The 26,181-nt window shown below is 36.6% G+C and overlaps 4 protein-coding genes across 4 annotated transcripts; 3 read left to right on the top strand and 1 right to left on the bottom strand.

Moving 5' to 3' along the window:
* Positions 1-314: 314 nt before the first annotated feature.
* On the top strand, positions 315-2,748 carry LOC139819296 (F-box/LRR-repeat protein 4-like). Its single transcript, XM_071788522.1, has 4 exons — positions 315-763; positions 848-1,463; positions 1,556-1,877; positions 2,036-2,748. The coding sequence occupies exons 2-4, from the start codon at positions 1,169-1,171 to the stop codon at positions 2,343-2,345; spliced, it is 927 nt and encodes a 308-aa protein (XP_071644623.1). The 5' UTR covers positions 315-763; positions 848-1,168; the 3' UTR covers positions 2,346-2,748.
* Positions 2,637-20,542, bottom strand: LOC139818539 (uncharacterized). The gene is made up of 18 exons (XM_071787268.1): positions 20,415-20,542; positions 19,828-20,069; positions 10,525-10,677; positions 9,973-10,211; positions 9,656-9,765; positions 9,468-9,573; positions 8,966-9,195; positions 8,424-8,808; positions 7,938-8,347; positions 7,000-7,318; positions 5,465-6,071; positions 4,722-4,851; positions 4,519-4,612; positions 4,288-4,468; positions 3,461-3,685; positions 3,150-3,297; positions 2,865-2,967; positions 2,637-2,781 (listed from the first exon to the last, which is right to left on the bottom strand). Exons 3-18 carry the CDS (start codon positions 10,598-10,600, stop codon positions 2,728-2,730), a joined length of 3,417 nt encoding a protein of 1,138 aa, XP_071643369.1. The 5' UTR covers positions 10,601-10,677; positions 19,828-20,069; positions 20,415-20,542; the 3' UTR covers positions 2,637-2,727.
* On the top strand, positions 12,813-18,708 carry Cpa (F-actin-capping protein subunit alpha). Its single transcript, XM_071788523.1, has 3 exons — positions 12,813-13,141; positions 13,959-14,208; positions 14,289-18,708. The coding sequence occupies exons 1-3, from the start codon at positions 12,941-12,943 to the stop codon at positions 14,705-14,707; spliced, it is 870 nt and encodes a 289-aa protein (XP_071644624.1). The 5' UTR covers positions 12,813-12,940; the 3' UTR covers positions 14,708-18,708.
* LOC139819293 (ecto-NOX disulfide-thiol exchanger 2) lies at positions 20,310-26,018 on the top strand. Its single transcript, XM_071788515.1, has 10 exons — positions 20,310-20,614; positions 20,758-21,025; positions 21,152-21,744; positions 21,814-22,031; positions 22,157-22,351; positions 22,447-22,630; positions 23,991-24,097; positions 24,946-25,143; positions 25,226-25,535; positions 25,623-26,018. Exons 1-10 carry the CDS (start codon positions 20,566-20,568, stop codon positions 25,838-25,840), a joined length of 2,340 nt encoding a protein of 779 aa, XP_071644616.1. The 5' UTR covers positions 20,310-20,565; the 3' UTR covers positions 25,841-26,018.
* Positions 26,019-26,181: the final 163 nt, after the last annotated feature.

Below are 26,181 nucleotides of genomic sequence, written 5' to 3'. Positions count from 1 at the left end.
TATGTGTATTTTCTTGTACTATTTCTGTTATAGTCCTGTAATCGCTATATATGTTACAAGATTTTCTACTATTTGACAATTTTGATTTTCTAATATAGAGGAAGGATGATGCCGATATTTCAATATCTCAATGGCAAAACAAAGATTCCATAAGAACCATTACTGATCTTATTGCAATCAATTTATGTCAAACGACGAGCGAAAATAAATATATTGGTACGTAATACCTGAATTGATAAATATAAGATATTTTTAGAAAAGATACGCTTTTGATGAGAAGAGATAATTATATTTTCTATTTTAAAGATATCGAGTTTCATGAAGCTGTATATCCAATCAGAGTCTGTATTTACGAATTATATAATCCAGGAAGCGTAATTCAAATTTGCGCTCAAGATTCTAATAATCAGTGGATTCAGTTGTGGGATGGATCGTCTCAGATTGTACCCCCGAAATCAAGATTATTTTCTCCACCCTTATCGCATCCGTGCTACTTTAAAACCAAAATGCTCAGACTATTTTTTAAAGACAATTCACCTGTCTCTTACACACAGCTAGATGCTGTGATGTTTATCGGTACATCAGAATTGATCTTTTCTAGAAATCCTAACGAGAATTTAACTAATCTGTTAAAAAGAATAAACAGCATGTACTCTCCTCACCATGACGATGTTCATAATTTAACAGCAGATTTGAAAAGTGCACACTTGGATATAGTTCATCTGCAAAGAAATTTACCTGAATATTGTGTTATTTCTAACAGGTATTACTATCGTACATTAGGGAATATTTAAATCCTTTTTTTCTGTTAATAATGAAAATCAATTTGTTTCAATGATATTTGTAGCAAAATAAACAGGATTACTTATAAAAGTAATTTGAAGCGCAAAAGGGCATCTCAAGAATTAAATAATCATTCCAATTGTGTAAACAGTATGAAACTCTCTTCGGACGAATCCAAAGAGTTATCACCTTGCAATTTATCGGCGCATGTTGCAAGTAGTTGCAGTTTATCGGCGCTTCCTGTAAAATATTATAACAAATCTATTTTTTTATAATAATATTTATTGTAATGTTATTTCGTGTATTAAAGTTTTATATTTTATTTTTGTAGGATGAAGTACTACTAATAATATTAAAAAATTTAGATCTGACAACGTTATGCAGCATGAGTCATGTAGATGAACGCTTCAAAAATTTAACACAGGACCCTGAACTCTATACACGTTTGAATATGCGATGTGTAACTGACAAAATTACAAGCATTGAATTTCATGGCTTGACAGCTATATTTAAATATTTACGACAGTTAGATCTTACAGCAAGCAACTTTGATGTTACGGATTTTATAAACTTTCTTCATAATTGCGGCAGGCGTTTAACGCACTTAAGATTAAATGACTGCAAATCTGTTAACAGTCGTGCTCTACTTAAAATTTCAAAGATATGCAAAAATTTAAAAGGTATGCATGTATGTATATGTATGTATATTGTATATGTAGATTGTCATGATTACGGGTAAATTGCATATATTCAAAACATATTTTATTTTTAGAATTGGATCTATGTCGTTGTTATCGCGTAAACAACAAAGGATTTTCATATCTCGAGAGGCTAAATGGTTTGGAACATTTAGACCTTTGTGGTACATTTATAAAAACTAAACATCTTTGCAAAATACTGCAAAAAAATCAAGAGATGCGTGAATTACACTTGGTACATACGAGCGGTTTAAACATAAACGCAGTTGTAATAGAGTTAAGAAATTCGTGTCACAACTTGGAAGTAATAAGTTTATTAAGAGGTCTTACATCGCAGGGTTTAAACGCTCTCGCTGACTGTAAGAATTTACGAAAAGTGACATTTGGCCTTTACAAGTATGTCTTTTAATTTTCTTTTAAAATACATTTACCGTATTTTTTTTCCAAATTTGTATATGTTTGCTTCTCTTGCATCTCAAGTATCTTGAAAAAGTTGCATTAATTTCCTCTTTGCGATTAAAGTATTGTGATAATTATATGATTTTTTGTTACAGATCAAAGAAAACCCTAATCACTGATAGCTTGAACAGATTACTTTCTTCCTGTCAACGCCTGGAAGAACTTTTTTTTTTATGTGGTGTCCTTACTGATCGCAATTTGGAATTGCTAGCGCAGTGCAAAAATTTGAAAAAGTTATATCTTGCAAATGTGGTTTATGGTAGACCTGATAAATTTTCCATCATTTTCGAACAATGTCCTAAACTGCAAGAGTTTTATCTCGACATAATGTGTAAAATTAACGATGGCTTATTTCATGATTGGAAAAAGAGATATCCACATGTGACGGTCTATACGTGTTATTGAGATGAATTTGGAATTGACAACACGATGCTTTTAAAATCTTGAATTAATGTGCATACTTTTTTACATTGTGCCAGTTAGTCGAGAAATAAAATAATATTTTGGTGTTATTGAGATCTCTAAATCTCGGGTACTCGCAATTTGTCCGTTCGCGTGAAGGTATCAATGACACGGCGCTCGCGCTGCGCGTGTACTTGGCGCGAGCTACTACAGTGTCACTTGATATTAGAAAATATATAGATAATTTTGAATAAAATTTTATATATAATTAGTATAGCATTCAGAGCATATTGATCTGCCGACTTCAATTCGATCATCTTCATATATAATCTAAATGCTCATGTAACATTTGTCTCCCACATTGCTATTATCTACCGCAATTGATCTATTTTGATCTTGGTAAACATTGTCGAATGGCATTCAAACCGGACACAGCAATCTACGATAAATTTAAATTTAATAATCAATACAAATTTTTTTTTAATTTTAATGAAAAGATAAATTATATAATATTTGTATTACCTTCAGCGTTCCAATTTGTCTGTTTCGATTATCCTTAATCGGCAATAATACATGTTTACATTCATCACCAAGCGCGTATTTTTTTATATTGAAAATTGCATAACTAGAAGGAAAAAGTAAAAAGCCAGTTATCAAATATTATATCTCAAAAAAAAATCTTATAAAATAATTAAATTAAAGATTATTTATCGTATTCAAAAGGAAAATACGAATTAGTAATATTGATTTTTATATAATTGCTATAACGTTGTAAAAATTTAAAATAAAATAAGTCGTTATACTCACCCGACCTCCTCGCACTCTTTAACTTCTCTTTCCTCGGGTAATGGTTCGCTAAGAACAGTAAAATTGATGTTTGGACTTATAGTTTCAGCCAACATGGCGCGCAAATTATCTCTTTGTAGGGGATGTGTCACTTCATTAATCCAAAATTCTAAAATTACGAAACTATTTTGTACTTATTTATGCTGCACGATTTCTAAATAATATATAATTGTTCTCGTTTATTATAATTTACATCATATTTGAAAACGTGTCTTTTTATTAGCGGTCAAGAAAATATTTGCTGTTTACATACATATAAAAAAGAAATATACTTTTCTTATAATTGTAGATCATTTCTTGACCGCCCGTTTTTGATTTCTCCACAGAGACAGTCTCCATATCTTCGCCGCGATTCCCGAGGAAAGAATATTCTACGTAAAGCAAATGTATCTCATCATCCTGCATAACGCAACTCTCGTCCAAAAGCTGCATGCTCACTATTTCTATAATTATTGCATCCTTTTCGTGGCGCTGAAAAAGACGTGTACGAATCAGAACTGCATTAAATTACTTTATGAACAATATCACGTACATTATAAAGTTTCTTTTAGTAAAAATTATAATTAATATTTTTAGATATACTTCTCCATCTCAGAAACGTGCTGGTGTACAATGGGCTAACTCATATACTATATATTATTAAGACGCTGCTGATCGTAAAGTACGACGGTTTAATGTAATAACAATATATTTTTCCATAAATTTATGAATAATCTCCCTTTAACAAAAATTCCATTAACTTATTTTTCACATTTTAATTTTTTGCATTAAACAATAAAATCGGGAATTTGTATATTTAATCGGATGTTAAAAATATTAAAGTTTGAAGCTTAATTTGTTGTAACCATTTAGCTTTCGTCGTTAAGTAGACAATATAAAATATATTCGGTATAGCATTATCACGGGATGTTTGTAATCCAGCACTCTTCGTGGAGGATCTTAAGTATAACTAATGGAGCAATCTCGTACGCAAGTAAAGATGTCATTTCGGTAATCCTGCGCTTCCACGTTTAACGAATTAGCTCCTGCAAGTGTTTTTGGACGACTAAATTCAGTACCGAGCTATTCAATCAACATATATAAATGCAGACGTATAATTAATTACTAAGTGCACTGGCAAAAGCAGTCAGCAGACTCTTCTGCTTGTATCTCTCCCAATTTCTGTCCGAGAGAACCTCGTTCATGTCGCAGATTGTGTTGCTTGATCCTTTGGACAACGAAATGCCCTGAACATGTCCGCAATCTTGATAATTTCCAGATAAAACTAGAGCTTTCGCTATTTCTCATACAATCGCGAGAGTTTTCCGTAACATTGCTAAACGTATCTTACATTCGCGATTAATGTCCTGAACTCCGCCATGCTCGACGAATCCCTCAAATCGTTATTTTCCTTTTTCTCGTTATTATCCGCTTCGGAATCTGGACTGATTAAAATTATTTATACAATTTTTTTTAAGTTGCAAAATTAGATTCTGCAAGCAATTTAGATAGCGTGAGAAAGCACGACATTATAGTGTGAGGAAGAAATCTCACCTTCTCGCTGTAATCGTTCTATCGTCTTTAGACATTTTACTCGTCTTGTTAGTAGGCGAAAACGATTCTTCATTATTCGAGTTAACGTAATAATTGTCGTCATCCGAGTTTTCAGTCTCGTATTGAAAATCTGTGGTTTTGACAACGTAACGTTGATTAAGAGTTCTTTCAATAGGTGCAATCAATACGTCTTAATTAGTAAATTAAATTGGACGTAGAGAATATTCATACGATTGATTATATAAAATAACACACACGATCCCAATCGATTTAATCATGTACAAAAAAATACAATCTGATAAATCTCAATCAAATTCTAATCAAGTATTTTAATTACGATCATATAATCCCTCGTGATAAAATTTCTCATATTTTCTCAGAAATTTTTTAAGAATTTCTCATATTTTGGATTTATGAAAAATTCTGAAAAAATATGTCAACTCTTTCGCAGATACTTTCAGAAATAATTGGATAAAAGTTTTTGGAATATTTCATTATCCATGTATGAAAATTTCTGATAAATTGCACGGATTTTTTCATATTTATTCAGATTTCTACAAAGATATGTTAGCGGAAAAAATCTGAAATATATGATTATATTTTGTCTGAGTTTTTCCGAAAAATATTCCAATTCGTATAAAAAATTTGAGAAAATCTTAAAATTCTGAGAAAGTTTTAAAACTTTTATAAAAATTCTGATTAATAATATGAAAAATTCTGAGACATTTTTCCAGGGATGTTACTTGAATCTAATGGCGGTTGGATATCTTGATCCGTTGAATCTTCGGACACCGAACTATCCCTTTGTTCCTGATCCTTGAACGACACCACGTCAACGACGTGTCTCGTGGGGCGTCGAGGAAGTGGTTTCTGAGGTATATCTTCTTCCTCCTTTTTTACTGACGGCGTATAAAGAGTATCTTTTAACGAGCTTATGCCGCATTGTTTTTTAAAATCTTCGACCATGTCGACGTTGCAGCTCAACCGGACCCACAACGACAGTTGGCCGAAATTGACGCCGAAGAAGGAAGAAATGACACTGTTCACAGGAACGATATAATGCAACTTGTTCTGCGGATAATCCAAGATGTCCTTGATGGAGACTTTTGCTCGGGCGAGCGTGTAACTGGTACCGTCTTGGCGAACAATGTTCACTCGGAATATGAGATACTCCGACAGCACGTTCTTGAAGAAGGAGAAGAGATCCGTTATGCGATACACGGAGGATGAGTTGAAGATCAAATTGGGGCACTTCATTCTCGGTGTGTAAGCTGTCTTCTCGCCCCAAATGTCCCAGCTTACGTAAATGTGAAGACTACATATATCTTCTTCGTCCGGTATTTTCGCGACCTAATGATCTCAAGTAAAACAAAATCATGTTCTTCACTTGAAAAAATAAATGGGAGATTGTACTATTATATATTTCAATATATATAATCGATGAAATATAATCTGGTTTTTAATTTCTTCGTGGAGATATTTAAACATAATTTGTTTCATAGGAAAGAGTTAACGTCAGATAATTAATATAAATATCCACATAAATTGAAATTTTTGAATAGGAAATAAAATAATTAACTATATAAGAGTTGATTATTTTATTTTGTATACATGTATATGCGAAATGTATGCAATATACTAACCGATGTAGAAAGTTGCAATCGCGAAATGTGAATCTCAATGAGACCTTGCCTGTCAGTAATCAATAAAGGAAAGGACTCTGTTGAGCACACCGGTAACTTCTCGCTGTCGGTCAAACATTTGATTCTGCAAGGCAACTTAAGCTTCTCTTGCACAGAGAGTGGATCTTTCGTTTTGCGCAAATGACACATTAAATTACACCTGGGATAACGCGGCGATTTTAATCTTTTCAGCTTTATCATCTTTTCTGCCTAAATAAAAATCATTGGCGTTACGCTACAGTTTAATGTTTCATGAGAAATTATGATAGTTGCTTACGCAGAAATCTTTACTAATGTCTCGATAAGATGATTTTCTGTACTTCTCGTGAGTCACAGGAAAGGAAGTAGCATCGAATGTGTCTTTCATCGAGGAACCGTCATCTCTCGTTAAAATGGTTGCAGATTTCTTTTTGCATGTAAAATCGCAATTCTTGGAGAAACTGGCGGTTGATTGGAGGGAACAGTTCATACAACAATAATCGGATTCTAAATTCGCATAACAATTTATTAAAAACAAAATTATTACGGGTATAATCGCTCGTTTTCGTACTTTTGCCGATGCATTTATTCGTGTTTGTAAAAAGATGTCAGATCGCCGTTATATGATTATCATTACCGAGATCATTCGTTGTTCCTGCACTAAAATCACATTGCTTAATATCGCGAGTAGTTATTGTAGGAAAATCGTTGTTGTTGTTGTTGATATCAATTAACGAATCCCCGATCGCAGATGCTTGATGACTCGGAGATAGTTTTTCATCGACATCAGTAAACAATAAAAGTTCTTGCAAAACGTCGAATAAAACCAGAAACATTTGACCTAGCGTTATATTCGAATTCTTCAAATATGCAAGTCTTTTCTGTGAATTCTTCTGTACAGAGTTTGACGCATCACGTTGAGATATTTCCCGATCGCTGTAATAGATACTAGTGATGATATTGTGACACTCTAAATCTTTTAATTTTTAATAGTGTTGAAAGATATATAAGACAAAATAAGATTGAGTACAAAATCGTGGTAGAATATCACATGTACATGTACAAAAAGTTGTTACAACCATATGCTTATTTAAATAAATAGAATATATAAAATATATATACATATATATATATATATATATATATATATATATATATATGTCTTATAATATCGAGAAATTCGTAGATTTTTGAACACACAAGGTTTTTCATTATGCACAAGTTATTGATTTAATCTGCGACACAAGGAATACAAAATATAAAATACTAATTACAATCATTGAATTAAGGGAATATGCAAAAAGTCCCTGATTAAAAAACAAACATATGCTCACAATATACGCACACATACATATGTACACAAGAGCATTGACACAATATTTAATCAATTTTCTTACTAGACATTTGTACTGTATAAGAATATAAATGCTATATAAAATATATAGCATTATAATAATGCTTTATAAAATATATATTTATTGTTAATACCGAACGGTAGAATCTTTGTCAACAATTAGAATCACCGAACAGTAGCTTCTCGAGAGGTACGACTTGCCTGTGCCTCTGAGCTACGTCCAAAATGCCTGCGTATTCTTCTTTCGGCGTGATCCTCGACGCATCCAGAGGGGTGTTAATTTGTGCCTGATCCAATAGCTTTAGTATTTTTTCTCGGGATAAAACACTCGTGCCGTTTGCTTCCTGATTCGTCTTCCATTTCTTCAATGGTGACTGCAATCTCGCCTTGTCTTCATTATTCGAAATTATCATTGTACCCTGCTCCCTTGTGCTAGTAATGACAATAGTCTGTACTGATTTATCCGCCGATTGCCAATCTTCTCGAGTGTTGCCAACAGTTTTCTCTAACTGCACAATTTTATCGTACATTTCGCAACATTTTCTGCATTGTTCCGTGTACGATGGTACTATTATTGTAGAATCGCGCTTTTTAACTTGCGTATGTAAAAACTGAAAATATTACAAAACTGAGAATTAGTCCAGCGTTAAACAATTTCTAAAATATATACAACAAATATGTACTAACCGCTAGTTGTACCGTCAAGGTATCAATGTTAGTCTGCAATTCTTGTAGTTTCGCGAGCAATCGCTCATTAGTAGCCTTTAATGCCACAATGTTAGTCTGCTCGTTGTTGAATGCAGTCTTCAAGGTCTGTTGCTCTTGAGCGTCGTCGCAAAGCTTTTTTTTCAATTCCATATTCTCCAATTCGACTTGTCCGTATTTCGAGGTGAGCGAAATAAGTTCGTTATTATGTTGTTGCAATATTTTAATTTCATTCGTAAGATCTCGTATCTGCTCGTCCTTTTCGCGTAACGTGAACTGTGAATTCTTTGCCTTCAACATCTGGTCGTCAATCTCGGCTATGCGCGTTCTCTCTGAGGAAAGAACGGCTGCGATTTCCTGACTGTTTCTAATAAAATAATACATTTTTAAATTAGAAACACACTATATTGAACAATTCTTGTAATAACTAAATTATAAATATATATTAAACAATTTATATCTATAAAAATAAAATGTTATATATGTATATAAAGATCAGAAATCTTGACCAATAATGAGTATACCTCGTCGTTTGTTCGAGGGTCGTCTTCAAGTCATTAATTTCGGTGGTCAGTGCGGCGTTTTTCTCCTGAGTCGTCATTAATTTATCGTTCAGCTGCTTCATTTGTCGCCACACTCGTATATATTCTACATTTTCCGCCACCTTCTCCTTTTGATTATTGGTCAAATGTGCCAGCTCTTTTTCCAGTTCCATTATACGACACGCCATATCTTTCTTCTGCGCCTCCAGTTTCTGCGAACAAAAGTTGAACGCTAAGTAGAGATTATGGCTAATATTAGTAACGAACAAGCCTGCATATTTGTGAAGTTGTGTGATCGCCCACTCGTGATATAAAATCGTGCAAAGGAGTTTATGCAATAATATTTTACATCATCCTGCAAACTTTATTTTGCTCCGTCACACACGAAATATAACATCGATTGTGCTGTGCGAATGAAATGGATAGGATACAATATAGAGTTGAACGTGTGCAAATATCTGAAATTTATTCGAGCTGATTTTACCTCGATTTTAACGAGGTAATTTCGTAGGTCGTTATCATCGTCCCCTGCCCCGACGATGCACTGACAGGACGGTGCTCTCACGCGGTTATTCTCACTTCGACACGTCCTAAAGGGAGCCGATTCAGTATTTCAATGCGCCGCGACGTAATGAGTCATAGTGCATACGTGTAGCACACATATATACTTACACAAGCCCGGAAGACGATGGTCTAACGAGATTACGGCTGCGCGACGACGACCTGCCGCTCATCGTGTGACTCAACAATTGATTTCTCATCACGGCGATTTTCTCCTTCAGCTGAAACGTTTAACAATATTTAACAATATCTCGGAATATCTATTTTAAAATTAAATTTATGATCACATAATCTTCTGCATGCATTAATAATATCTACGCTAGAAATAATACGATGAAATATAAAAAAACGTCGTTCTTCCGAATTCAAGATCCTGCGTTATCATACGTGATACGAGGAAGAAAGAATCGCTGTTACTCGAGATCTACCTTGATATTTTCAAGCTCCAGGGCGGCCGTTCTATTTCTATCGTCGGCAATATCTAATGCTACTCCACACGATCTTGGATTACTAGCCAGCCTAATCAGCTTCGTCCCGAGCCGCTTGATCTTATCCTCCTGGCAGTTGGACAATTTCTTCAGATTGCTCGCCTCCTCGAGTAAACGCAGATACTTGTCTTCCAGTTGATAGCGATCAAGCTTACAAACGAGATGACGTTCCCTAGGGTCTGCCGATATTTAAAATGTTATTCACACATGCATCTTTGCACATTGTTGCACGCGAAAGTAAATAGGAAATTTGTGCAATAATATTAATTGCTTATCGATTTCAATTTTCTAGAATATCATGCTAGGAGAAATTTATATGTTTTTGCGTTTGAAGCATAGAAAATGTAGCTGCAAATTATAGAGGAGCGTCGAATAGTTGGCCGTAAATTAATAAATAATAAATTAATTAAATTAATTAATTATTAATTAATTTAGTTAATTTATTAAATATCCAACTGCAGCTACAGCAGATACAAATAAATGGATACAAACCTATGGCACTGACGATTGTGTCCACGCAGGAGCCTTCTCTTACGGGCAAAATGTCACGATTTGGATCGTCTGCCATTTTCAATCGAAATTCCGACGTCTTAGACCTGACGAAGAGTAGTCTTTAAAACCTTCGAGACGATTAGCACGCGAACGCTGAAAATTCGACACGTAATTAACGCTATTTGTTCGCGAGCTGCGACAAACGAATCAAAGGGATATAATTATGGCAAGAGACAGCGCGAAACAAATAGAAGAGCGATCCTTCTATTAGATGATCCGCCATTGCCTCTTAATTACGCGATCCGCGTTACATTTATAAAAGTAATATCCTTCAAGCTGCTTTCGCCGGGACAACGATTATTCCAATTATCTCCAATCATTTGCACGAGAGTAATTAAACATATCTGTCGATTTTGTTCCATTACTGATTTACGGACGAGAGAGTTCGAGTGATCGACAACGCACCGCGATTCCACGCTAATTTCGGTTCATAATAAACGATTTGTCAGCGATATCAAAAAAATGTTGTCGTTGTCAAAAAAAATCACGTGCCGCTGATATTCTCTTTCGTGTGAAAAGATTTTGACGGGAATATACCGGGTGGCGTTCGCATAAGTTACATGCAAATCGCAGAAATAAATGGTAATTATAGAGACCCTACGTCTTGCAGTTATTGTGTGTTATTTTTTCTTATTTTCATTATTATTGTGCGTGCCAATTTTTCTCAAACCTCACTTCTTTGTTAAAAAAAAAGCAAAAATGATCCTTTTAATTATTTTTTAATACTTCTCATTGTTTTTCTTGTATATTGTAAGAATGATATACCTACCTCAAAAAAGCAAAGTTTTCCAGAAAAATGAGTTTGAATGTTTTAAATCATAAAAATTTTGTAATATTATTTTTAAATTTAATTTTTTGTGTAATAAATTGATTGTACAGGAATAAGAGTATCTATAGCATATATATCGGCTCTTCTCGTTCAGTGTATTGAATTGTTATCATTCCTTTGCAAGCAACTCAAAAATCGCAATTTTTGAGTTGTGTCGTTATTGCAGCAATTATTTTTAGAAATGACGTTACATTATTTTTATTATGTTACTCCGTTTCCTGCATCTACAAATGACAAGATAATGAGCGATTCTTATGAGAAGAACTATACCGGGCGTAACGCGAGTGACAATAATTTATATATCGCCGGTTATCGCTCCCGCTGCCAGATTTAAGATTAAACGCTGCGCACTATCTGCGACGGAACTGCGTATGTTTCGCCCCGTCTCCGCGTACAAGGAACTTTTCCAAGGGTGTGATTCATCCTCGCTCGATATGAATCATCTCCGCACACGGAGCTTCGAAAGTAGCGGAGAAGATACAAAAAAAATAACAGAAGAAGGATTTAGCTTTACGATAGGGGAGAAAGTTAGGAAAGAACGCGCAGCTTATTCCGAGGGAAGGGGAGGATTATACCTAGGAAAAAATTTCATACATATTAGAATATGTCTATATATATTTTTTTTCTTTCTCTTGTACAATCTCTGTTTATATATGTAAGAAAAATAATAAGAAGAATAATTGAAAAATAATTAGAAAAATAACTTGGATTTTTTACAAAAAATCAAAATTGCAATTAGATATTAGACAATATTCTACATATGTAATTATATACAATCGTATTTCATATTATATATACGATTATTTTACATAAATATGTGTGTGTGTGTGTGTGTGTGTGTGTGTGTGTGTGTGTGTGTGTGTGTGTGTGTGTGTGTGTGTACAGCCAATTTTTCTCATTTTTCAAAATCTCACTTTTTTGTAAAAAAAAAAAAAAACCAATGGAGTTTTAAATTTAGCCTTCTAATTTAGCCTTTTAAATTAAATTCTCAGTCTTAAATTTAATTGATTTTAGCGTAACGCCGTTCAAAAACCATCTGTTAATCTCGGCGGGACAATTTTCGAAAAAGCATAAGCGTCATTTCCATGAGGAAACGCGAACGAGCGGACGGACGTCGACGTCGCAAACGTCAAACGAAGAAAGAGTATATTACATATATCGAAACGTATGACAGAAAAAATCGAATTTGCGGAAACTGCTGTGAGAAAAAAAAGAGGGGAAAAATGAAGAAGGGAAGCCATTGCACAGATACGCGCGCTACGGCAATTTGGTCGACTCGTGCCACCCGGTACATCGGCATCTTCGCGAGCGGCGCGGCGCCACGAGGTGCGGTGTCAAAATCCGGAGAGACCAAGCACAACCTAACCTGACCCCGTCCGTGACCGCCGCACCGTACCCTCGCTTTTGACATCGGCGGCGGCGGCGGAGGAAGCGGCGGTGGCGGTGGCGAGTGGCGACTGGCGACGGCGGAGTGGCGGAGTGCGCGACCGTGCGCTCAGCGCTGTGCGTGCCAGTGGCAAAGGTAAGATGGCGGCGGACGGAGATGCGGTGATTCCGGACCAGGAAAAAGTGCGAATAGTCTCGGATTTTATATTGCACTCGCCGCCGGGCGAGTTCAACGAGGTGTTCAACGACGTGAGAGTCCTGCTGAACAACGACAATCTGTTGAAGGAGGGCGCGTCCGGCGCTTTCGCTCAGTACAACAAGGACCAGCTCACGCCTGTTAAGGTACAAACATCATCATCATTATCCGTCATCGTCGTGCTCGTCGTCGTCACCACAGGCGGCCGCCGACGGTGCCGCCGATACCGTTTCCCCGCGCGGGGCTTCCTTGAATTCCTTTTCTCGCCCGGACTCGCGGTGAACGCACCTCGCGGTCCTTGGCGCCCTTTCGCGCGTTCGCCCCCTTTTCATTTTCAATTGTGTGTGTATCGATTCCGAGGGCCCGCGAGGTGCGATCACGGTGACCTTACACGCTCTATCTCTGGGCCGGCTCACGTTATCGGACCCTCTCCCCCCTCTGGGAATCCGGGTGACGTCCCCGGCGTTCTCGCACCGGCTCGAGAATGCCCGACACCCTCGCGGCAGGTTATAGCAATTTTGCCCTAGCTGGAAACCGCGTGCTTGCACCGCTGTCTATTTCCTAATAATGAGCGAAGACCGTTTCTATTTTACGGTGGAACGCTACCTTGACATCTGTTTATTTTGGAAACTGTTATCATTCAGTCGAAGTTAGGTATTGCTTGTGCTAGGATGCCATTCGCAGTGTCTTTTTTTACCTCATACTGCGAATAACTTATTTTACACTAGAGAAAATTTTAGATTTATGTATCTGTCTCTTCTTCTATCTAGTTGTGATAAATGTGTGCAAAATTATAGATCCTAGTATAGTATATTAAGTAGCATAAGAAACCATAGGAAATTTAGCATATTAGCTAATTAGCAGAGAAAAGATAGGTGTGTAAGATAAACAATTAAAAGTATAGTAATTAAAGTAAGTACTAAAGTAACAATTAAAACCCTGTCCTTTTCGCTTCATCGGCAGATAGAGGGAAGTGAGCACCCAGCGCTTATAACGGAACACAATGACTTGGGTTCTCAGAGGTTTTACGACGGACGGAGTAAGCAAAGTTTTAAATATGATCATCTGAGGAAGGAGGCGCAAGACTATGAACCTTATGAACCAGATCCCATAGCGGAGCCCTGGAGGTCAGCCCTTCAAGAAGAGATAACGAATTATACTCAAAGTCATTACAGACATGGCGCTTGCTCAGTTTTTGGAAAATCCTTTGGAGGTAATTGTTTACGATCGATCGATTGTGTTAAAATAAATCGGAGGACATATCGAGTAACAATTGATTTTTATGTCGTGTAGGACACGTAACGTTAACGGCGTGCATAGAGGATCATCAGTTTCAACCTAAAAACTTCTGGAACGGGCGCTGGCGTTCAGTGTGGACCGTCAGTTTCACCCCGAATTTGGGTAACGCCGAAATGAGGGGTAGCCTCAAAGTACAAGTACATTATTACGAGGACGGGAATGTACAATTGGTCAGTAGCAAGGACGTGAAGGAGAGCCTGCCGATCTCGAACGAGAAGCAAACGGCGAAGGATTTGATACGGTTTGTCGAAGAATCCGAAAACGATTATCAAACGGCAATTTCCGAAAACTATCAAACGATGTCGGACACCACCTTTAAGGCGCTGCGAAGGCAATTGCCGGTAATGCGAACAAAAATCGACTGGAACAAAATCGTGTCGTACAGTATTGGCAAAGAGCTTAAAAGTCAATAGAAATAGATTTTTTTATATTAAAAGAAATAATTAACAAAAAAAGCGCATTTTGCTGCATGAGTGAAGTCTGGAGGTGTGATGTGCATGGGAGCAAATTATAAAATTATTAAATAACGTTTGATCAGAGATATTCGACTCATGCATGCCACTCAAGATTCTTCTCGACTCCGTACTGTATGTTGTTACAAAAAGCAATAAAATAAGGAGGTTAACACTTTTGGCGTTGTCAATTGTCTCAAAAAAATTAATTGTGAAAACATAACTTCTCCAAATAATTCTAAATAAGTTTGTCATAAAGTAACGTAATGTATGGCTTGATTATTTCTACAAACGTGCTAATTCTTGTAAAATTGAGAATCAACATCCGACAGTGGAACTTTTGTACAAATCATGCTATTTCTTCACTTTAATTTTTTTTCAACCATTTTCCTTAAAACTATATCCGTGATATTCGCATTGTGCAGCATAGTGCAAGATATAATCTTTAACTTTGAATGGACTTGAAAATGATAATAACTATCAAAGTAAAAGATCTATTCACTATTTATAAAAAAAAGGCCCGGTTTTTCATTCTCTGGTTAATTTGTAGTTTAGGCTTAACCTAAAGTTTAAAATAAAAATTGCGTTTTTCAATTCATGGTTGATCATTAAACTAATAGTTTTGTAGTGCTAACTTTTACTATCAGAAAACTTTACTGGTTAACTTCTGGTTTTACTAGATCTTAACCGATCTTATAGCTTTTTTATGCTGAGGTAAACAGAATTTGAGTTTTGTGCATATTATTAACCCTTCGTGGTCACACTATCTACAGTGCCATATAACCTATAAAAAGACCCTTAATGGTCTATAAAGGTTGACGGCACGTTAAATATCCCAAAGAAAAAAACTACTGTTTCAATGGCCACACCGGGGTCAAAACGACCCCAGCGACTTTAATCGGCTGTCGTATTTACAGTTTTCATTATTTTGACTTGAGAAAATTACTGAACCTTCTTTAAATGTTGTAAAATCTGTCGCAATATTAATTTTGTTAATGAATTTAATATTAAATATTGAAAAAAATCGTAAAAATTAAGTTTGGAGTTAGTATAATTTTGCTTTGAAAAATTTTTGGAGTCATGCTAACCCCATAGTGACCACAAAGGGTTAATCAACATGGATTTCGACAATTTTGATGTAAACGTTTATAGCAGTAATGAAGAACTTATAAGAGACCTAAAATATTTCAGTGTAAATCGAATTATTTTGATGAATTAGATGATCTCGATTTCTTTTCTAAATTTCAACTATCAAAGCCGACAGTCGAAGGACAGAACAATGTATATAAATTAATATTAATATTTTCTTGTTAATCGCAGTAGCTAGTTTGAGAACTGATATTTCAAGATAAATCCATTGTTATACGTTATAATTATATTTGTTATTATATGTTATAATTCTAATTGTTATTATATATTATAATTCTACTTGTTAACATTATAATTCTCTACAGCAAAAGAATATAATACCTCCGTTATCCATTACTTGCATTTTCGTGGCCAAACTTGCATTTTTTCTTGCTCGCATAGGCTGCGTTCGCTTTGGAAAGCATTACTCTATCTTCTTTCAATATGTAATGAGCAATAAAGATAGACTGACGCTTCAGCACAAAAGCACCCAAAGCAAACGCAGCCATAATAACTATCATTAGCTTATGTGTAACAAATCCTCTGTAATTATTTATGGTATTCAATTTATATTCTTTTGTATCGTCTCGATTTCTGCTTTCACAGTTATATAATAACACTAAAACTTAACTAAAACTTTTATTTTCAACATTATTCTTGATTTATTGTATTTATCTATAGTAAATGTTGCATGAACTATAGATACCTACCATTACATAAACTATAGTCTTGTTTGATTTGTAATACCAACATCAGAAATTTTTTGATGGGCAAAGTTTACCGAAAGTTGATTAACCAACGACAAACAATACATTGAAAAACGCAATATAACAGCTCACCTGAAAGTTAATCTTCAAGTAAAAGCAACCTGACTAGATAAATTTACCTTCAAATGAAAAACCGGGCCAATGGTAATGGGGATCCTTGTTCTTATGTTAAGTGATTGAACTGAAGTTGAATTCAATGTATTGAATAGCTTGAGATTGTGAGACATAAATAGCGAAAAATAAATTTAAACTATAATCATGTAGTTGTGAAGTAATGAGCAGATAGAGGCAGTTTTTCACAATTGACAAAATTTATAAATCCCTACGAACTTTATCAAAAATATAGTAACATCAGTGATGTCTCATAATTATTTATACAATTTATATAATATATAATTATATTTTACTTATATAACGCTTTTTTTCTCTGGAGGAAATTGTATCTTGTATATTATTATAATATATAAATGAAATTAATACACGATATATTATTCACTGAGGTTATTATTTTATTGATAATCTTGTCATTACAACTACATCAATCTGCTCTAGCACAATTTATCTGTCACTCGATGGTTCACCCTGACTCAAAGCAAAATAATTTTAATTATTTTATTATAGACATATTTCTATCTGAAATATTAAAGACTATGATATGTTGTTTACGTTTTATTGATATAAATTGTATAATTGTGGAACGTGAATAGAGCCTGTAAAAAAAAAACGAAAAATACTACATGATGAAAAAAAAGAATTTTCTTACGGATGTGATGATGTGCGAATAAAGTAGCGAAATTGATAGTTTATGTCAGGTATAAGAAAGACCTTTAGACTGACTCTCATTTTGAAAGGAAGACAAATCTGTAACGCTTAAGTCCTTAGATCACTTAAAGCGACTCGATGACACATCTCGTGCATTTAAAAATTCGGTTTGAATGATATATACGTACATATATCATTTTTATCCGAATTTTATTATATATATATATATATATATATATATATATATATATATATATATATATATATATTATATATACATATATACATATTCTCTGATTATGTTACTTATCGATACAACATGCTGGGGCCATGGGTGATATCAAACGCATAATATATCAAATGTAATACGAAGACATTGGATGTGTCTATCCATGATTTGTCAGCCCGGTACCGAACACCGTTAAGTGTTCATTACCGCATTCAATACATGAAGTACGAGAAAACGAGGAAACATAAACTCTTAACAGATATTGGTGGGCAAGGCCTACTATTTTTATCCAACTTTACATTTCATAAAGGTATAAGTCTATATACATTTTTTGTTAAAATGTATTGTTTTATAATAAGTATGTCTATTATATAATGGATACGTTGCAAAGTTTAATGAACTACCGAATGAAATAAATGTTAATCATTGCGCAACTTGGTTTCCAAATTGAATCGCATTATAGTATAGCCATCGCAAAAAGGATCCGTTTGAGTTCGAAAGCAGAAATGGGAAAAAAAATCTCTTGGTGCTATTCACCTTACTACACATTACACAGCCAGACATTGTACGCGGAAAACGGAAACTAACAAAGTACATAATATATTGTACATTGTAGAACGTAGCCTATAGCCTGCTGGAGCCTTAATCTATTCACTTTACGTTGGGGAATATGGGGGTGGGTATATATGGAGATTGGGTCTCGGGGAATATATACGAAGTACGTATGGATAAAAGTACGTCAAATTACCTGTTAGAACGCGAGGCGCGATAACGAAGTTACTCATGTAAATACAATCGCACATATGCTACTTGGAGTCGTTGTTTGTATTACGTATGTAAATTACAAAATGGAGCGTTTTTTGAGGTGTTTCGAATCTTGTCAAAAAATTCTACACGACATAGTTGCCTACGATATTGAGAAAAAAAAACAACTAGATATTACCTACAATCGAGTGTATCGTAACATAACAAAACGCATGTCCGTATGTAAAAATTTAAACACAAAATACATTTATCAGTTAAATTATGTATTATTGAATGTTATGATTGATTAAATAAAGTGATATGACACTTTATACATGTGCTCTCGAGTCTAAAAATAATTTTTTTTTTAGTGGAAATGTATTTTGCATGTAAATTAATTTGGCCATGTATATGCGGATGTACATATTTTCTCGAGGAAAAATTAACTGTGTAATATTAGCTTTAGGCTACGGTCAACGAAACGCTACAAATGCTTCGAAGCATTCCTCTTCTCTTTTCTTTCAATGAAGAAAGAAAGAGAAGAAGAACGCTCCAAAGCATTTGTAGCGTCACGTTAACCGTAGCCTTAGGCTGCGGTCCACTTGACGCTACAAATGCTTCGAAGCATTCCTTTTCTCTTTTCTTTCAATGAAGAAATAAGGAGAAAAAGAACGCTCCAAAGAATTTGTAGCGTCAAGTGGACCGCAGCCTTAGTCTTACATAAAACAAGCAAAGGGTTTATTGAATTATTTTAATAGCTACCATTTATATTGTTTATACATATAACATAAATGATTATCATTTTCCTTTTTTTTTTAGTAAGTTTGTATACAAAGTTCCTGTCAGTATATCAGATTCGTACAGAACACCAAGCTAAAACTGGATTAATGAAATATGTGTAGGAAAATGTACATATTTATTAAGATTTAGAGATTTATAAATGTATACTTTACTTATATAACTTTTTCTGTATATCAAGTAAAAGATATGCACATACAATTAGAAGAAAAAAGATACGAATGTCTTCATATTTTAAACTGTTACTACAAATGTGTCACGATGACTAAAATCTAACAGACAATCTCTATATTGTGGCAAATTGATTGTAGTATGTACATACGTAACAATCAATTTCAACATTCTTTTATTGCATATATATATATATATATATATATATATATATATATATATATATATATATATATATATATATATATATATATATATATCTTCACATACAACCGCCATATCGAGTCATAATTAAACAAGTTTAATTGATGAAGCTGCGTTTCTTTGATACGTGGTTTTGTTTGAGAGATATGTGGTTGTTGTTATTATCGCACATAGATTGTTTTTGTAGGTCTACTCACGTAAACAAACGTACTACTGCGAGACGCGTCGGCGTACGATACGAACGTCGCAATCTAAGGAACTTCAACAGAAATACGTACCTCGGTCAAATCGCAATTATTATACTTGGTGAGAGATGCAAAAGGTAAGTATCCTCGGGCACATGATCACACGAGAAGGCGTTGCGAGGCTGCCTCGAGGTAATTTGACGTTTGCGGGCAGCCATCTATGTTTATACACCGGCCGTTACTTATTCTTCTTTTTATACCACGGCACCTGTCTTCTCTGTGGAGTCCATCAACATACAAGCCCGTATTCATAGTCCGACTGTTACCCTTAGGTCCTGCGCACAATAGAGCACATATTAGGAATAAGAAAAAATATTAAATATTAGGAAATGAAATTGGAAATAATAATTAAACGTAACGCACAATGGAAAAGAATAAAATCTAAGCTGTAAATATGGGAATATTTCTAAATATCCTTAAATATCCCAATATTTAACATTTATCGCAGGAATATTCCTATATTTATATATCCTAATAATATTTAATATTTATTCTTAATTCTTAATATGTGCTTTATTGTGCGCAGGGCCATAGCCTATCAAGTCAATCAAAAATTGGACAAGACTTATCTCTAGGGACTCTACTACCTCTGCTCCGCCGGCTCCGCGCCGTATAATCACCTCAGATTCATTATGACCACCCTGTATATTCACCGCCGCCATCTCTGTCTCCGCGACTTCGACGACGAGCGGGATATCTCGCGGAGCGGTGTGTTTACTTCCGTTGGCTCTCGCCTCCCGTGAATGGAACTCGGAGGTTATCGCGCGAGAGATGGCTTACAACTTCCCCGGAGTACCGGCGACCGCTATGCCGCCCATGGGTGAGCGACAACTGATTACTCTAATCGTTTACTCCGTTTACTCCTCCGTTTTTCGCCTCCAAATCGATCTCCTGCATCCCCGTCGTCCTGCATCCCAACGCTGTTTCTTTTTTTCTCTTCCACCAATAATGTGCAATTTGCAGGCATGGGACCAATGGGTCCGTTGGGCCCTATAGCCGGACCACAGAGCTTCATGGAGTTAGCGGGTCAAGGTTTCCCACCGCTGCCACCACCGCCCATACCACTGCCCGGCATGAACGACTCGCCCCTGGAGTTCAGTACGAATAAGAATCAGCCCCCGGTAGTGCGGGAAACGTCGGATGACAGCAGCGACAGGAGGAGCGACAAGAATGACAGTAGAAGGGATCGGGAGAACAGGGACAGTCGTGAGGCGCGAGACAACAACAGAAGGTGACACACCTCCGTTTGTCCTGACCATGCATAAGAAAAGATGACGAATCGCACGAGTAACAATTACAACTTTGTAAAAATCTATCTGCAATTCAAGTTATAGCTTGTGCATTATCTTGCTGAAAGGTCGAGGGGAGAGCGCAGCGACAGACGCGACAGAGACCGGGACAGGCGAGAGGAGAGGAACGACCGAGATCGAAGGGACGATCGAAGAGTCGAGGAGAGAAACAACGGGAATTCCTCTAAGAACAATAGCAATCACGTGAACAACTCCAACAACAACGAAGTTTTGTCTTCGTCGAATGCGAGCAACGCGCCGAGCATAGGCACGCAGCAGATGGAACCTGCCGCCGGTGTCTGGGGGATGGGAGTGGGCTATCCCATGATGGGCATGGGTCCCATGGGACCGATGGGGCCCATGATGGGCGAGATGGCACTAGGTCCGCACATGAGTCACACTCACGGTTACAATCCGATGGGCATGGGTATGATGTCGCACGATGGCAGTATGATAGGGGCGCAGATATTGGGCGCCGAGCAGATCATGACGGACGCGGCGCAAATAATGACCGCGAGCTTACCGCCGCCGCCGATGACGCCTCAGGGTACCAAAGAGATCATACACTGTAAGAGTTGCGTGTTGTTTCCACCGAATCCGAACGCCCCACCGCCTACTACGCGAGAGAGACCACCGGGATGTCGAACAATTTTCGTGGGAGGTAAGCATTGCGCCGAATGATACTCGAGAATGTATGTACGTCTTTACGTAATCGCACTTACCTGCGCAGGGTTGCCGGAGAATATTACCGAAGCCATAATACAGGAAATATTCGAACGGTGTGGGGAGATAACTACTTTGCGTCTTTCCAAGAAGAATTTCTGCCATATACGTTTCGTCTTGGAAGCTAGCGTCGATGCAGCAATCTATTTATCGGGTTATAGAGTAAGAATAGGATCCAGTGGGGAACCTGCGAATACCGGTAGACTCCATGTAGATTTCGCTCAGGTTTGTATAATTAATATTACATAATCCAGTTCTATATATATATATATATATATATATATATATATATATATATATATATATATAGAACATACATATATATATGTAATCATTAATAATGATTTTAGGCTAGAGACGATCAATATGAATGGGAGTGCAGACAACGACAATTGCAAAGGGAACAACGTCATAGGGAAAGAGTAGAGAAGGAGAGACAAAGGCCGCCGTCAAGTCCACCTCCGGTAGTGCATTACACGGACCACGAGGCATCGAATATCTGCGAAAAGATTAAACAAGATGATACGTTTATGAAAGCAGTACAAGTGAGCAATCAATTCTAATAAACAATGACACTTTCCAGTTTACTTTCTAATTTCTCTGTATTTCCATAATCCCGTTTTCATAATGTGTATTGTAGATTGTTGTAACGTGGTTGGAACGAGGAGATTGCATCAAACGTAACGCCAATATCTTCTACTCCATGATACAATCGACTAACTCTCACGTTCGACGACTGCTGACGGAGAAGGCCGCTTACGAGGAGGAGTTGCAAAAGGCCAAAGAATTAATGAAAGGAAGAATGCAGGGACTCCTCATACAATGTACGTTTACGCGCTTTCTTATTTTTCTATCTCTTAAGATAGCTCCATACTATCGTACATATTTCGTGTGCGCTAAGAAAATCCGCATTGGCTGGTAAGTTCATTCTCTAGCATAAATAGGCCCAACAACCAATAGAGGAAATCCTTATTTGGATATAGTAAAACGCAACAAAAATCGTGATTATCCCGTTTTTAATCTTAAAGTAACAACAGCGGTATTCGCTGCGTTCTTCACACTGTGTGTATGACGAATCCTTGTGCCCACGTATTGAGTTCCGATAAAAAGCAGAGATTTTTCTTATACCAGTTACGAAGGTACGTTACATCGTTACGTGATAATTAAGAATAACGATTCATGACATTAAGGTACACGACAACCGATTGTAATCAGGTATACAAAGCCAAATTCGAATGTTAAGCTTGTCAGTCTCTCGACATATGATATTCCGAAAACCGGCTTTTTTGCATATCAAGTGATACGCTTGATGTAAAACCTACTCTTGATACATATACGACGAAGTATTTCTATCTCGTCACTAACTTTAGCAATCTCTCAAGTGTATCATGGCGAATCCGTCTATGAATTCTGTTTGTGGTCAATGCACGATTGGAGGCGGCTCGGTAGGAAGGATCAGTGATAGTAGGCGAGGATAAGGTGGGTGAAAAAATCCTATCTTCTCTCGGACATAGGATCCAACAAAACCGATGAACGAAGGCGATCTTGTCGCAAATTCTATCTCATAGAGTCATAGTGTACTTGAAAGTTGCATGCTTGGCAATGCTACCGGAGTAAGGGTGATGGGCTCTGGGCATCCAATGTTAAAAGATTATTTTGAACTACGGATCGAAACCTTTATGTAATTCTCTTTATCTCAATGTTCATGTATATGTATTGCATCATACGACGTATTTCAACAATGTACAAGATTGTATTGCTGCTGTTCAAAATAGTCCTTGACATAGGAAGTCCGCGGATTGCAAGTCTTCGGGGTTTACATTATCCGCAGTATGGTGGAAAGGCGAACAATGAGAGCGGAATGTTTGGCGAAACCAACTTTACGTTTAGATTAGATGCGCTCCAACACACTCGGCACAATCTACGTGAGAATCCGTGAGACTCCGTAACTGTATATACGTGCGAAAAACACGCTCCGATTTTATTAAAGGAGGAGATCGAGATACCATTCCCGTTCGAGGAATATCACGATAATAACTAAACGTTAAGCATAACGAGTATATGTAATGAGTTCTAAAAGCATAGACCGAAACTACCGAGCTTAGAGTTTCAAGCAAAAGGTATACCAACGGAGGATTTGTTGTGTTTTTTTGTATGCAACATGCGACCACATGTCATCAACAGTCAGTCAGATCGAACGAGTCTTTACTGCGGCCAGCCACAAGAAGGTCTGGGATCACTTCACTAAGGCGCAGCGGAAGAACATCGAGATGTGGAAGAAACAATCCTCGGTATGTATGTAAATGCACTCTCTCACATGCTGGTAGCGTGTATCTTCTGTATACTTCCTCTTTCTCTTGCGTATAACTTAAAAGCAAATCTCAAAATCTTCTCTCTGTCGCAATATGCTCCTCTGCGCGTTTGCACGATACCTCCGAAACACGCTCGTTTTGCAAATAGTATTTCTAAGGTAACCACAGGTAAGTGACAAATTGAGGAAAGAGTCGAGTCGCCTGCTATATAAAAAAGAAATCGGTCAGACACACGCTTCTCTTCGTGCGTTACAATTCGATACTTTGTCGTGGAATGCCAGTAACAGTATGGCAGATAAATCCTGTCGGCAACACGCACAACATTAAGAACAACATATGGAACAGAAGGTAATAGGAGACTAGCACTTTCGGATCGAAAACCAACTACAGACTATTCAGCATGGATTTGCCTCACTTCTTTTTTGAACAGCGTTATTCGATATATACAATATACTTGTTATTTCTGTACTTCAGAGCTGCATCTGCTTCTTATCAATCAGGTAAGCCCAAATCGTTCTGAAAAGACAAACAAAAATCCCAGAAACACTTCCATAAACGAAAACTGAGACGAAATATGTGGTATCGCGCCTAAACTCTGAATTACAGAAATGTACGAAGCTACGTGTACATAAAAAATAAAATTAATACTGTATTAATACATCAACAAGAAAAGGAAAAAACAATTAAACCAGCCATATTTAGGGATGTATTTAAATACTGTTGTTTGAACGGCAGATAGGAAATTACATACTTTGCATGCATTTGTGTGAGAAAGCGACGGCCACAGTTTGGAGCACTTTATAATTTTTACCATTCGTAATAAACAGGAAATAAAAGCGGTACAGCTGGAAGACAGTTTGATTGAAGGCGAGGGTGAGATGGATGTGTCGGACTCGGAGGAGGAACCTCAACGTAAGAAAACGCGCAATCAATTAGATGGTAATCAAGAGGACGTCGAAAGACTGCAAAGTCTCAAAGAGGAGAACGACAGTCTGAGATGCCAGTTGGAAGCGTACAAGAACGAAGTATGTATTAAAGCGAATTGATTTGATAATCGCCTCGAGAAATCTCTTTTCGAGAAAAATTTTAATTTACAAATTTTCACAGGTGGATCTCTTGAAATCGGAAACGAAAATCGAGTTGGAGGGGAAGGATAAACAAATGAAGATGCTGCAGCAAACGCTAAAGGGTATGCAGGAACAGCTAATGCAGTCGCGTAAACAGCAGGCGCAGGACGATCAGAAGATCAAGGATTTGACCGTCAAGCTGAACGCCACGAAGAAGGAAGAGCCTAGGGAGAGTGAGATTATCACGCTCGACAAGGACGACGATATCAGCGAAGAGCCACGCACACCGAAGCAACACATTCTTACCTCTAGTTTTGTGCAAGTGACCCAGAAGGATGCCAAGCTTATTGGTAATTAAAAATTTAAGAAACAATTCAGAGAATGACTTTAAAGACAATTTTATAATATTAACTTTATAATACAATAACATGTTGCAGGACTTATAGCGACGTTTCTGCACATCCACCCGTTCGGTGCAAGCGTGGATTATTTATGGTCCTACTTGCAGAAAATGGAGCCTGGCATTAAACCGAACGAAGTTGAAGTTTTAATGCAGCGTTTTCCACAGGTCTTCAAACAGGAATTATTCGGCATCGGCGCGAATATGGAGAGACGGTGGCAGTTTTCAGGTTTTAACGTTTATCGCAATCATTGAATCTAGACGCCTGAATGTAAAAAAAGAAACTGAAAGTACATTTGTCTCGTTGTCTCTCTCTCTCTCTTTTTCTCAGCGTTATTGTCCGCGAGTGCGAATCGAGATTTATCCGTGACAAGCGTATTGAAACGATAAAATCTGATGTTGTGAATTAATAAAATATCTCTATCGATTCATAGATATCAATTCACTGCGTTTCAATATTCACTGCTAGTGTATGTAACGTAAACTATAGATTTTCAGTACTGGCAATGAATATCGCAGCCTTAATTTTAAACGATATGAGTATCTTGAAGCTTCTGGGGGCTTATTACGGTTCTTGAAACGAGGTGAAAGTTACA

Source organism: Temnothorax longispinosus, chromosome 9 (assembly GCF_030848805.1).
Source record: "Temnothorax longispinosus isolate EJ_2023e chromosome 9, Tlon_JGU_v1, whole genome shotgun sequence".
NCBI classification, from domain to species: Eukaryota; Metazoa; Arthropoda; class Insecta; order Hymenoptera; family Formicidae; genus Temnothorax; species Temnothorax longispinosus.
This window is presented reverse-complemented; position numbering and strand designations above follow the sequence as displayed.

What these genes read in the sequence shown, in the direction of transcription:
- LOC139819296 (XM_071788522.1), top strand. Translation starts at nt 1,169, where the DNA reads ATGAGTCATGTAGATGAACGCTTCAAAAATTTAACACAGGACCCTGAA. An exon ending in GATATGCAAAAATTTAAAAG is followed by an intron (nt 1,464 to 1,555) that starts GTATGCATGTAT and finishes TTTTATTTTTAG; the next exon opens with AATTGGATCTATGTCGTTGT. An exon ending in GTGACATTTGGCCTTTACAA is followed by an intron (nt 1,878 to 2,035) that starts GTATGTCTTTTA and finishes TTTTTGTTACAG; the next exon opens with ATCAAAGAAAACCCTAATCA.
- LOC139818539 (XM_071787268.1), bottom strand. Translation starts at nt 10,600, where the DNA reads ATGGCAGACGATCCAAATCGTGACATTTTGCCCGTAAGAGAAGGCTCC. An exon ending in GACGTAGCTCAGAGGCACAG is followed by an intron (nt 7,319 to 7,937) that starts GCAAGTCGTACC and finishes TATCTATTACAG; the next exon opens with CGATCGGGAAATATCTCAAC. An exon ending in GACAAATTGGAACGCTGAAG is followed by an intron (nt 2,782 to 2,864) that starts GTAATACAAATA and finishes AATTTATCGTAG; the next exon opens with ATTGCTGTGTCCGGTTTGAA.
- Cpa (XM_071788523.1), top strand. Translation starts at nt 12,941, where the DNA reads ATGGCGGCGGACGGAGATGCGGTGATTCCGGACCAGGAAAAAGTGCGA. An exon ending in ACCAGCTCACGCCTGTTAAG is followed by an intron (nt 13,142 to 13,958) that starts GTACAAACATCA and finishes CTTCATCGGCAG; the next exon opens with ATAGAGGGAAGTGAGCACCC. An exon ending in TTTTGGAAAATCCTTTGGAG is followed by an intron (nt 14,209 to 14,288) that starts GTAATTGTTTAC and finishes TATGTCGTGTAG; the next exon opens with GACACGTAACGTTAACGGCG.
- LOC139819293 (XM_071788515.1), top strand. Translation starts at nt 20,566, where the DNA reads ATGGCTTACAACTTCCCCGGAGTACCGGCGACCGCTATGCCGCCCATG. An exon ending in GCAGGGACTCCTCATACAAT is followed by an intron (nt 22,631 to 23,990) that starts GTACGTTTACGC and finishes TGTCATCAACAG; the next exon opens with TCAGTCAGATCGAACGAGTC. An exon ending in GAAGGATGCCAAGCTTATTG is followed by an intron (nt 25,536 to 25,622) that starts GTAATTAAAAAT and finishes AACATGTTGCAG; the next exon opens with GACTTATAGCGACGTTTCTG.